General features: G+C 34.2%; 1 protein-coding gene across 4 annotated transcripts in view; it reads right to left on the bottom strand.

Moving 5' to 3' along the window:
* Btbd10 (BTB domain containing 10) overlaps positions 1 to 13,784 on the bottom strand; it is a 53,686-nt gene that overhangs the window by 19,623 nt on the left and 20,279 nt on the right. For 2 of the 4 annotated variants that reach the window (XM_055627637.1, XM_055627638.1), the window contains one exon: positions 13,032 to 13,189. The exons of the other annotated variants lie outside the window; for them this stretch is intronic. In XM_055627637.1, coding sequence (XP_055483612.1) covers positions 13,032 to 13,132 — 101 coding nt within the window. In that variant the 5' untranslated portion in view covers positions 13,133 to 13,189. The remainder of the gene's footprint in view (positions 1 to 13,031; positions 13,190 to 13,784) is intronic. 4 annotated transcript variants of the gene reach the window in all.

The following is a 13,784-nucleotide window of genomic DNA, read 5'->3' as shown; positions in this document are numbered from 1 at the left end:
ACACTTTGAAGAAGAAAAGTAGGTTCCTATTGGTCTAAAACAAAACTATCTTTCAAAAACAAAAAGAGAATACTGACATTTTAAGATAGAAAGGCAAATTTATCATGAGTATGCCTATTCAAAAGACAAAAGGAAATAATTCTGGTAGAAGGAAAAAAAATAATGCCAAGTAACAATGCGTCTCTACACAAGGAATGAGGGATCCTGAAAAGAGTAACTGCACTGTAAAAATATAATTTTTCTTACTGTTTTAATCTTTTTAAATTATTAACCTAAGCAATAATTATAACAATAGGACACATGGCTTGTAACACATATATATGAGTAGAACAGAACAAAATTTGAGAAGGAAGGAATGATCGCACACGGCTGTGAGGCCTTTATACTACATAAGAAGTGGCATACCACTGGAAGGTAGGTTAAAGACAGTATAATCTAAACGATAAAGCAACCATTCATACAATAAAAAAGGCTTTTAGTTAAAATATTAAAAACTGAAGTAAAATGAAACCACACATGTGCATGAGTGTGTGCACATACAAACTCAACGAGTTGTGGCAAGAACAACAGCCCAGAGGGTACACTTGTTCTGCTGTGCAAGCATGGGGACCTAAGTTTTGATCCCCAGCACCCATGGAAAAGGCAAGCACAGCAATCTCTCTGCAACAACAGAGAATGGAAGAGTTAGATCTCAAAGGTCTCTGGATTATCAGGTTCAGTGAAGAGATCTGTTTCAAAAAACAAGGCAGAGTGATAGAGCAAGACAGTCAACATCAATCTCTGGCCTCTATATACCTGAGTGAGCACACAGAAACAAATGCACACACATGCACATGCACGCACACACACACACACACACGCACACGCACACAACCAGTTGATCCAAACGATAAGAAAAAAAATGAGAAGAGGAAAAAAAGAACAGAAAATAATAGAAGATAACAGACTTAATCTTATACAAATTACCTAAGCCACTTAAATAAAAATGATCTATACCATAAAAGATGGGATACAAAAGCCAAACCTAACTATGTTGCCTAGAAGAAACACTTTAAATATGAAGTGAGAGATTCAATATAAAAGAATGAAGAAAGGCACTGTGCCAGCATCACTACAATGACAGACAATAGTGGTCATTGTAACAGCAAAGCAGAGCTCAAAAATTAAGTTCTTTCATAAGGAAAAGGGTAAATTCATTTAGAACTCAAATGTTTTTCTGCCTCGCAACTAGATTCAAATTACACAAAGCAAAAACTGATAAAAGGAGAAACAGCTAACATCACAATTATTAGAGATTTTTAACACACTTGTAATATTTATATATTTAAGTACTTGATAACATCTGTATTATGGGACTTAGGACTAAGCTCAGAGCCCCATGTCTAAGTGTACACTTCACCTCTGAGCTATACTCAACTCTATTCCAATATAAGGAAGCAGACAAAAATCAATTAATGAGATTTTAATAATACTATCAGCTGATTTGATCTGACATATAGAACATCTAACAGAACAGGAGGAAAATTATCCTTTTTATGTTCACACAAACATTTACAATAACAAATGATATCCTAGGCAATAAAATAAAGCTCAATAATATACTTAAAAGAAGTTAATCATACAAAGTATTTTTGACCACAACAGAATGAAAATTAAAAATATCTGAAAAATGAAATAAACACTTATCTAAAAGAAGAATAAAGATTTTTAAATTAAAAACACAAAGAAACTAAAAATCACCCAGTATGTGAAAAGTCTGTGCTATGGCATGATAGTACAGTAAGCAGACTTGGGGAGCCAGTTTCAACAGTGACTCTCTATAGCAGTGGTTCTCAACCTGTGAGTCACAACAGAGCAGAATGAAAATCAATTTAATTAGAAAACAGAAGGATAATCCAAAAAACCAGTGAAGCAAAAACTCCAAAGTCTACTAAAATTCAAAAAAGTTAATAATTAAAAAAATATAACTTCTTTCAACAACTTGAGAAAATTACAGATTCAAACCTACCACAGTTGACTCCAGACTGTAGGTACACCTAACAGCTCCATATACATTCCTTTAAAACAAAACAAAACAAAAACAAAAAAAAAAAAAAAACAACTCCAGCCCCAGACGGCTCCACTAGTGAACATTTCCAACAGAAATTATACCAACCCTATGCAGCTCTCCCATAAAACTGAAGACAAAACTTCCCAACTCATTCTGTGAGGTCAGCATTAACCTAACAAAACCAAAAAGTATCTCAAAACAAACAAATCTTACAGCAGACAAATATTCTAAGTGGTCTGGATAATTACAGCAATATGACGTAAAGATATAATACTATTGCCTAAATGCAATTCATCTTAAAATGCAAGACTGGTTAAATAACCCTATCAGTTAATGAAGAAATAACATGTATCCTCACTATATAAGAAAACGTGACAGGCATTGGTGCCTCACTCCTTTAACCCAGCCCTCAGGAGGCAGAGGCAGGCAATTTCTGGGTTGGAGGCCAGGCTGGTCCACAGAGTGAGTTCTGGGACAGCCAGGGCTATACAGAGAAACCTTGTCTTGAAAAAACAAAAGTACATTTGGTAAAATTCAAATTTAAATCTTGATTTAAATCTAAAATCCAATGCAAAACCTCAGCAGTTCATCAAGCAGATAAAGCGTTTCTTTATGATCCATCATATTAAGAAGAAACAGAAAATCAAGGGCCTCTATTCTTGGTGCGCTGCAGGTATTAAAGTGCTGTAGTCTAGATCTCAGGGTGTCCCAAAGGTCTGCATGTTGAAGGCTTGGGTCACTGACCTGTGTGTGAATGTGTGTGTGTAGTGGGGGTTGCTAGTTTAAGACGGTATTAAGAGCATACTTGTGGGGCTGGAGAGATGGCTCAGTGATTAAGAGCACTATCTGCTCTTTCAAAGGTCATGAGTTCAATTCCCGGCAACCACATGGTGGCTCACAACCATCTATAATGTGAACTAATTCCCTCTTCTGGCAGATGGAAATGCAGATAGAACACTCATATACATAAAATAAATAAATCTTTAAAAAAAAAAAAAAAAAAAAGAGCATACTGGGGATCTGCCCCTGAAGGAGATTTTGGAACCCTGGTTCCTCCTTTTCTTTTTAGCACCATGAGGTAAGCAGCCTCTCATTGTGTGTTATGTAAACATGCTATGCTGCCACACCAACACAACAGGGCCTGGCAGCACGACTAAACCTCTGCAACTGTGAGTCAAAGCCATGTTCTCCTTGGAAACTTGCTATCTCAGGTTAAAAAAAAAAAAAGAAAAAGAAAACATAAAACATTTAGATTGGTACAGCTGTAAACTGCCCTTTATCCTCAAGACTACATCATCAATATCTGTAGTAGATCCTACTACAAGTGCTATCACAACTGAATGACTTTAACATGGCTGAAAATACTAGATCTCCATTGGAAAAATCCATTCTATTCGTGTATACAAGAACAAGCATTCTTAAATTAAAAAATTTTTAAAGCAATTTACAGTAACATTCAAAGCCTGACATACTTTCAAGAACCAGAAGACTTAACACTGTCACAGTGTTATTTCTCTATATGCAGATTCTTGCATACAGCTATACAGTTCAGTCTCAGAAACCAAAAGCATTTATCTCAACAATCAGATTAAAACAGCTACTATTCCAACTGACCACCACCTAGAGGTCACACACCAACATTATCCAATTAAGCCATGACAGAAAAACAAATCATGAATTTGCTGCACCATCATGAATCCTTCCAGATTTTAATTTTCACCATTAAGTTCTACCACATCTAGCTATATAAATAAACCCATAAAGTCAATCAAGATGTCTGCCTGCATTAAAACTTTTTTACAACTTTAGCTTATAATCCTGCTTATTTCTTCATGCAATGCTAATTTATGACTTGATTTCAAAATCATGCAGTAAAATCTTTAAAAATGTTTAAATCTAGGGTAAGGAAATAGCCTACTTACTGGTATAGAGCATGTATGAGGCCCAAGGCTCAATCCCCTGAAGTGGAGCATGGGTAGGTTTAAAAATCTTACTAATATGATCACTTTTAAAAGCAAGGCTCCATTACATCAAACCTTATCATAATAATATAATGTGAATTTATTATGTATAAAGTTGCAAATTTATCTAAAAATTCTAATGACATTAAGTTTTCATGGAAGGACCGAAGAGAAATTTAAGGGCTCAGTTGTATACAATGAAACTACAAATTTCTACAACAGAAATGTCATATACAAAAGTGTCATATACAACAGAAGTGTCATTATACAAAAGTAACGTATGATGTTTTAAAATCCTAACTCTATAAACATTACATTGAAGTTTATGACACAAAACCTATGTAGAAATAATACATCAGGATATAGCTACTTAAATAAAAAAGTATAATAAATTACTGATATTAACTTTGCAAATGAATCTCAAGTGCATTTTGTTATATATTTAAAAAAAAACCAGAAGTTTCTGTACTATTTGAGTATAATTAGTTAATGGTTTTAAAAAATAGTCAGTAATGGAGAAACAACTTTTGGCTGGACAAAGGTAGAGTTGGGAATTTTTTCTGTGAGGATGTTACAGTTCTGTATCCTGACAGGGGGGTGAGGTTAGACACTAAAGAATAATAATGAACTCTTACATATTCAAAACTGTCTTAGTTATTACTTTTCTATTGTCACGACAAACACCACGAACAAGGCAACTTAGAAAGTATTTAATGGAGCTCAGTCTTTCAAAGAGTGAGAATCTGTGACCATCATGGTGGGGGAGATGACCAGCAGGCATTCATGGTGCCAAAGCAGTAGCTAAGAGCTTACACGTGATCTACAAGCACCAGGCAGGGAGTGGCAGGGAGAGAGATTGACAATGACTACTGGAAATGGCACCAGCTTTTGAAACCTCAAGCGCATACCCAGTGTCTGCACCTCGTCCAACACATACTTCCTAATCTTCCTCAGTTCTACCAACTGTGGACTCATTTAAATATATGAGTGTATGGGGGCCATTCTTATTCAAACCACACACACACACACACACACACACACACACACACACACACACACACCCATACTCATAACAATTTTTAAAAGACTATAGCAGAACTGAAAGAAAATATCTGGAATATCCTCAAAAAAAAAAAAAAAGGAAAAAAATGTGTAAGCAAAAGAAAATCAATTAAAGAAGTCACTTTACAGGTTACTATGAAAAGAGGGGAGTAAACTAATACAACAAAACTTCAGAAGCCACTAACAGTAACAATCATATCTAAAAATTGTTAACACGTAAAACTCTAATATCTATAGTGTGACTGGTATTCATTTATGGATGGTGACCTTTTGCAGCAGAAAGACCTAGTACAAGTGCACATGACAGCAGTAATGAATTCCCTTACTTAATCTTAACTACTTCTGTCTTAGTTTTATTGCAGTGATAAGTAAAACACCATGGTCAAAGCAAGGAGAGAACAGTTTATTTGGCTTATATATTCTGATCACAGTTCATCACTAAGGGAAGTCAGGGCAAGAACTCAAGACAAGAACCAAAGCAGAAGCCAGGAAGGAATGCTTTACTGTCTGGCTCCCCACAGTGCTAAGCTTGCTTTCCCTATGCAACCAATGTTGCCCACTGTAAGCTGGGTAAGCCTTCCCACAGCAATCACTAGTCAAGAAAATGTCCTCACAGACTTGCCTACCAGCCAATCTAATGGAGGCAATTCCTTAATTGTGGTTCCTCTTCCCAGACAACTATGGCCTGTGTCAAGTTGAGAAACAAACAGATAAACAAACCTCGGTCTATTGACTATAGCTCAAATTTTGGGATATATCTAACAATCTAATCACTTCATCTGCTAGTTAGGAAATCAAAGTCCTAGGTCTGATATATGATGCAAAGCTCAATTTCAGAGTTCATGCTGCTAACCTCAAATAAGTCTGACTCAAACCAAATTTAATTTCTTTACCAAATTATGATTCTCCAAATATCTGAAAAGTAGTTATTATAAGAGTCCTTAATAACTGAGACTGGCGGTGACGGGTATGGGGATGGCAGGCAGCAGCCACATTACACTGTTGCTTTGTGCCAAGTTTATTAGCCACCACCCTCGGGACTTTCTCATGCAAGATGCTAAAGCCACACAGCGGTGTTACATATACCCTTGGATTTCTTTTAGATTTGTACCCTTCCCACCTTCTTACATTCAAGAGTATCTTAAACAAAACTTTAAAAGTCCAAACATATTCAAGGTCACGAGTTACACTAACTGCATAAAGATTAAAGTTGCTCTACTTTTAAAACTCATTTCACATTTTCATCAGGTCTTTTTTTAAGCTAGTCATACATTATCCTTCTCATTTCTGTTTCAAAATGTTGTGCCTGCCTCTAAAATCAGGGCCAGAATCTTTTAGTGCTTCTTATCCTCTTATAAATCCTCAAAGATCACAAGATTACCAATAATTTGAAGATCTTGACTAAATGCAACTAGTCCTTGTATAATTTGCACCTTTACCTTATGTCTCCTTATACTGGTTTCTATGTCCTTAGCAATGCTGGTTTTATTACTTGTTATTGGTATTTGTAGTGGTCTGTTCTTCCTCTCTAAGAAGCTTCCCAGAGCTGAGGTACCTCCTTTATTGTTACACACTATTATTACACTTCCCTGGACTACCGTCTTTCACTAAATGTCTCAGAAGAAACCCTTCTAGATGGTGTTCCTATTTTCTAATGTCTCATTCACTTGGACCCCGATTTTTCTGATTTTTATTAAGGACCTTTAAAAAAATACATAAAAAGCTATTTGCTTCATTTAAAACACTGTATATCTTCAGAGCTCAAGGTGAAATCAGACCAAGGATCTTTTTACTGTCAGAAAAATAAAATTACATTTTTATTTAACTCCTTAAGACAGTTACTCCTTTTAAAAGAAATTTATAGTATGAAACCATGCTAATCATTTCTCTCAAGTTTCAGAACAACTACAATTAATTAAGTGACAAAGTATATATACAATACTGCGCAACCAAACTACGTTATAGATGTCCATTATAGAATGTTTTTAATTTTTAAAATATATCTTATATAACACCAGAAAGTCATTTTAAGTGTACATGTGAGATATATATATATATATATACATACTTGGTTAAGCATTAAAAAGCATTTTCTTTTACTAGAAAAAATAACATTTCTTCTATGTGTTTTCCTGTTCTTACCAAATTTATGTAATGAATATATAACACTTTCATAATAGGACAAGCATTATTACCAGAAAAGAACCAGCAGAACCAGAGAAAAGTATTCTATAAAGTATAAGAAGATTAACCTTCAAGTTTTCCTTCCGTAATTGTATTATAATAACAAGCTTATAAAAAATCATTTCTAGGGCCCAAGATCCCAACATAGGATTTTATGTATGTGGATTTATATATATAATAATTAATAAAAATATATATAATACATACACACATACATGTGTATATAGATAGATATCAAGATAACTGAATGACCATATTTTTAGAGACTAGGCAGGGAAATAAGTAATAAAAGACATTGAAATAAGAAATGGATGTTATAACTACTTAGATTAAAATAATATTAATATACTGAATATACTAAAAGTCCCTATAAAATAGTTGGTAATGAAAGCAGAGGAAAATTTATTAACATTTTAAACTGTGCTAAAATTTTCTAATCAAGTAAACACTGTCACCTATGAAGATTTAAAATAGCTCGGCAAGAGCAATTATCCTGGTTTACAATTTTTTTATCTGGTTAACATTAGAGTACACTAACCCAAAAATCGTGCGTGGCAATCTCTCTCAGTAGCAGCATTTAGATCTTTTGCTCATATCCTGTACACTAGACAGTTACTTATCCAGTCAGGGCTTCCCCATTCAAACAAATTCACTCTTGTAAAAAATTACTACATATACACAGTTTCATTCATCTTTAATTCACTCCAAAGCAAAGACCTCCTAATTCTAACTTTAGGTAATTATTTCTTTCATTTTTTTTATCTTGAAATTTATTTTCAATGTACAAAACTGCTTTAAAATTTGTTCCCTTCACCAAGTTTGCATTCATAAAATATAATACTAAATATAATGCATTCTCAAGTTACAGCACAGCAAACCCATGAAAACAATACAAACATACTCCATTTATTTTAAATGTGCCACTAAACTGAAGTCAGAAGTATGATCTTTTACATTTAGACATGTAAATGACTATTATGAAACAAAGGACATCTACCTATCTCATATTCATTCTTGTATATAGTTATAACCCAGAGATATCATGTAAAAAACGAATACACACCTTCCTTTAGTATATGCCAAGGTAGACACACAAAAACAAGAAAAAAATTTTGAAATCAGAGTGTAAAGGGACTCTGCTTTTTCAAACAATGCAGCACTGAAAGCCAGGTCAGCATCCTTGGGCATTACTAGGAAACTTTAGTTCATCTGGTATTTCCATCATCCTCAAGATTCTTCAACAATCAGAAAATCTTCCAGTCTCCTCCTACCTCACCTGTCCAGACTTCCTTTAGCTTTCCTCTCTCTACTGTGTAATCCTGCTGTTGCAGATATTTAAGCTTTAAATGTTCAGAGATTCAACCCCCTCTAAATATTAATTCAGCTCATTTTCTCACAGACACTGACTCAGCCGTGGGTTGTGCAGCACTGACGTTTCTAACCAAATAGCATCGTGTGAGCTGTGATCAGCCCACTTCTCCATTCCTGGACAGTGATTGGATATTGTAATTGATAGGCAGGGGGAAGAAAATGCAGGAGATGAGAGCTTAGAGATATGTAGACATGTTGCCAAATGCCATCTGTAAAGCTAATTCTAGCTCTGACGGCTTGCCAGGTTTTAAGAACTGGGATGCAGATAACTCCTTCCTTCCAGTATCAGTGCATCCCTTTGTAGACAGTAAGCTCTTTAAAACCACAAGGAAAATAGCTGCAACCTAAGAATCCACCCAACTATTCTTTTAAGAACCAAACTTTTCGATTCTAAACTGCTGCTGGAACTATTAAAGGGAAACTGGAAAGCATGCTTTTCATGTAGTCTCCCAACAAATGAGCATGCGTGCTTCTATGTGGAAATGAAACCTTGCGGCAAAGTCTGATATTGGATGTATGCATTTATCTTTAGAAACCTGAGCAGACTGCAGATAGCAGCTTTTACAAAGTCATATTCTATCAAATCCAAGAGCTTTTAGTATGTTTTCTAGTCAGATATTATAACAGTATATAAAAAAGTGTTATTTTTCTTTTTTTATGGTAAAAAATCTCTAATTTGTAATTTAAAGAAAAGCTGTCACATTTTGAGCCAAGAACTTCAACTGAAATCACTGTTAACCTCAGCAAGCTAAGAAGTTCCTCCACATACATATTAACAATACTCGTTACATACATGTATGTAACACAGAAGCAAAGCTTGCCGATTTTAACCTAACTTGTTTGTACACAGACATTCAAAAGACACTGAAGATATCTTCAGTGCAGTAACAACTGCTGAAAAGAGGAGGCATGGATTTGAAGGAGACTGAGAACATGTGTGAGGACTTGAAGAAGGAAAGTTTTCATTATATTATAATCTCAAAAATAAAGAAAACATTGTATTACCTAGAAATAATATTTCCTACACCACACCCTTGACTATCAACAAAAGTCAGTATACTTAGGGAGTAATTATTACTACTTTTATAAAGCCACACTTATTAGATCATAGCCAAAGAACCAAAGATTAGCCAGGGGGCATTAAAGTGTAAGTACTAAAAATATAAACCTATTTTTAAAAAATATATAAAATATAGCACATTTAACAAGATAGCATTTACATTACCTATTAAAACTGAATGAAGAATATGCTCATTTATTTATTTATTATTTATAAAATCCACTTATATTTTATCTATAAATTGCCAGTCTTGCTTGAGGCAACAGCATACCTAAATTAAAAACTGCATTTATTCCCAGTCTCCATATCTAGAAATGGCCATGTCATTTAAGCAGATACCTGTTGGAAATTCACAAAAACATTGATTTTCTCATTCCTGTTTGCCTTGAAAGTGAAGGTAATAGCTTAGAGCTACACATTTACCTTGTGGTCATGAGGGAAGTCAAACAAAACAGAGGATTTGAACCCTGATATTCTTAAACGACTAAGATGTATCATGTATCTCTTACTTCTGGATTTAAATACAAAGAAAATAAAAAATTCAAATTAAAAGATAGGGGGCTTTTACTCAAATATCAAAATACTTCAGAGTTGAAAGTAGGAGTGAATAGGTAGAGATATAGAGTTTTAAAATATTAGTCATGAATTAGTAACCAGTCTGAGTAATAGGAAATGAGTTTATTATACCTAGTGTCTGTAACCAGACTTTTTAGAATTATTTAAAATTTAAAAAAGAAAATGCACATAAAAAATTAAAAACAAAAAATTAAATAAGAAAATGAATGAGAGTCACATCTATAAATTAGGGCTTTGTGCTTAATAGTCCTGGGCAAGACTATTAACCTCGTTTCTTTTATCTACTTAATGGAAACAGCAGCACTAAGCAGAGCTGCTTTCTCAGATCCAGGCCAAGTAATCTCCTGGAGGTCTGGATAAACACACCTTTATTCACTCTAATGCTCTAAGCACCTCAGATCTAGTCATCTTTTCCCCCCAACTCAAACTGACAATGACCCTTTCTCTGAACTTCATTTTACAAGACAGTGTCATGATTTATGTGTCCTAAATTTTCTAATTAGTCCATTTATGGATATTCAAGTGTTCTATAATAGTGCCCACAGCACTCTGACATCCTCTGAATATCCTCCTAAAATGAGGGCAGGTTTTTAAAAGTCAAACAATCCTTTTTTTTTTTTTTTTTTTCCTAAGTGTTACTGGTGAAATTCCTAAAAACACTGGATAAGAAATTTCTAAAAGTAAGCCATTCTTACTTGGGCATATATCTTCCATAAATGAGGCTTAATACAAATTCACTTAAATGGTTTCATGGCCTTTTCCTTAACATTTAAAAAATAATTTTTGTATACACATGTATGTCTGCATTAGTTGATGTATGTTCACCATGTGTATGCTCGTGCAGGTATTCTCAGAGGCCAGAGGACATGAGATCCCCCAGGACTGGAGTTGAAAGCAGCTATGAGCTGCCAGATATAAGTGCTAAGAACTGAAACTAGGTTCTCTCTCTCCATCACCGTTAACATTTTGCTGTTTTTTGAGACAGGGTCTCACGTAGCCCTGGCTAACCTTGAATTCCTGACCCTCCTGACTTTACCCATTAAATGCTAGGACTACAAGCATACAGTACCACACTTAGTTTAAAAGAAATTTAAACCAATTTTCTCCTCCTCCTTCACCCTCTCCCCTCAACGCAAGGCCTCAGTTTGTAGCCCTGAATGGCCTTAAACTCACAGAGGTCTGCCTACTTCTGCCTCCTGAGTACTACCCTGTCTTAGTATTTATTTCACTTTAATGTCTTATATTCAAACAACTCTATGTACTATTACAGCTTGTCCCAAAATAGCATTAAGAAGTTGCTAATGAAAAGCTTAGTAGCAAAGTACTTTTTAAAAAGCATATACAAAGCCCTGTGTTCAGTCCCCAAAACCACAAAAAAAATAAATAAATAAAAAATATAGCCATTAAGGATATAGGAAAAAAAAGGTTACTGAAATGAAAACACCTCCATTATAAAATATCTCACTGAATGTATGAAGCCTTTCTAAAAGCAATGACATGTCTACCCTTATCATTTCATTAAATAATGCACTATTGTACATCAGCAGAATTATATTAGTTAGAAAACATAATACAAAATTCTCTTGAAATATATATATATACACACACACACACACACACACACACACACACACACACACACACAATATGGAACTATAACTATAACTCCACACAGTGATAAAGCTCCAAAGCCTCAAAAATAAGGACAAGATAATTATTTAGGAAATTAACAAAAGTCCTACTTGAAGGACACATACATAAGAGAATAAAACATACTGTGTGTGTGGCATGTACTTGTAAATTAGTGAAATCCAAAATCAATTTAACACAACACGTGAACTTCTACAACATGTGTAAGTAACTTCTCATGAAAGTTAGGGGGTACCAATCATTCATATTTTCTAAATATATAATTTAAGGTATTTAAACCAGTTTTTTTTGTTGTTTTTTGTATGTTTTTATTACAGAATTTCAACATTATGGTATTATTTTCAAAAAGGCTTATATATGTTATCAATGATCAGAAGAATTTTTTAGTTGAGTAAGTTATACTTTCAGTAGATCTTCTACATAATATTTACAAAGCAAAATTCTCTATGAAAACATGCTTACATACCTGTGATATGTGAGATTTATTAGCTGTCAGTTAACGTCTTAAAATATCAGATTACAAAGTATTCTAGATGACTCATTTTATCACACAATGCAAAATCAAAGTTTAAAAATAACATACAGTTAAGCATGAGCTTTTGAGAGCAATTTCATTTCATGCATCAAACTCAAAATGAATCCAGTAGAGTCTGTCTTGAAAGACGGAGGTTCCCGTTTGATCAGTATACCCACAGAATACATTTTCCAAACTTAAAAAGTGTACTAAAACAACCACTGACACAAACATAAACTGTCAGCTGAAACCTGCACACACAGTGTATTTTACAAAAAACATAAACATCTATTAGGCACTTTAAAGTACCTAAGAACTAACCTAACTTGTCAGGATTCCAAACTGATCAAATTGTAACACCTAATTATGGAGTCAACTAAAATGTTAACATAATCTAGAAGCAAATGTATTCAAAGCAACAAAAACACTAAAAAATTAAAAGACATGTTTCTCTAAAAGCTATTTCAGGAGAAACACACATGCACAGTGCTTTGTAAATGACGCCACATCCTGACAACACTTGCCACAATCAAATGAAGCAGTGGTTTTTATAATCAGGCTGAACAAAGCTTTGATATGGGAAATATATATTTTTCTACCTACCTTGAGTGTTTATAAAGTTTACGAGGTCTACTATGCAATTTCCGATCCCAATTCTCTGGATCACTGGAGTTACTGTCATAGGGATGAGGCCGTCCTGCCATCCCACTTCCAGTTTCCTCACACTACTGCTCTGAAAGCACACATGTAGCACCCATAACCTACATAAAAGAGCAGTGTTGACCTTTCAGTCTCTTCCATGCACAATAAAACAGCCATAGAATTCTATATACTTAAGATTACTGTGATGTACTTCTAAAGTTGTAAGTAGACCACAAAATACTAATCATAAAATGCCGTAAATCAGAATAAAATTAACCTCAGAAGTCTTTCATAGGTACTTTCCACTTGATATTATCTGCTAAATTTGCTATCACTGTACAACAGTTCAATAATGTAGCACCTATACTAAGTAAGTGTAACATTAATCAGTAATCCAAAAGTAAAAACAATCCATAGAATAATTATTTTATATAAATTTTCACTTGGAATATTTCTTAACTGCCAAAAGTTAAGATGCATCTTACCCCATATCAAGGATTAAATTGAGGACGTCCATCATGGAGGCTAGTCATGTGATCCACCATTAAACTATATTCCCCAGTGGTACAAAGCATCTTAACATCAAGTAACAATATTATTTCCTTAACCAAATTGATGCTGAAGAAGTTGTTAAATTTTTGCTGATAAATGTATGTATACAGCTATCCTAATGTTTCCTTACAGTGCAATTACCACAAAATGCTTTATCAATGA

This window comes from Psammomys obesus, unplaced genomic scaffold (genome assembly GCF_907164565.1).
Source record: "Psammomys obesus unplaced genomic scaffold, mPsaObe1.curated_primary_1811, whole genome shotgun sequence".
NCBI classification, from domain to species: domain Eukaryota; kingdom Metazoa; phylum Chordata; class Mammalia; order Rodentia; family Muridae; genus Psammomys; species Psammomys obesus.
The sequence above is the reverse complement of the archived record's forward strand: the minus strand, read 5'-3'. Positions and strand labels throughout refer to the sequence as shown.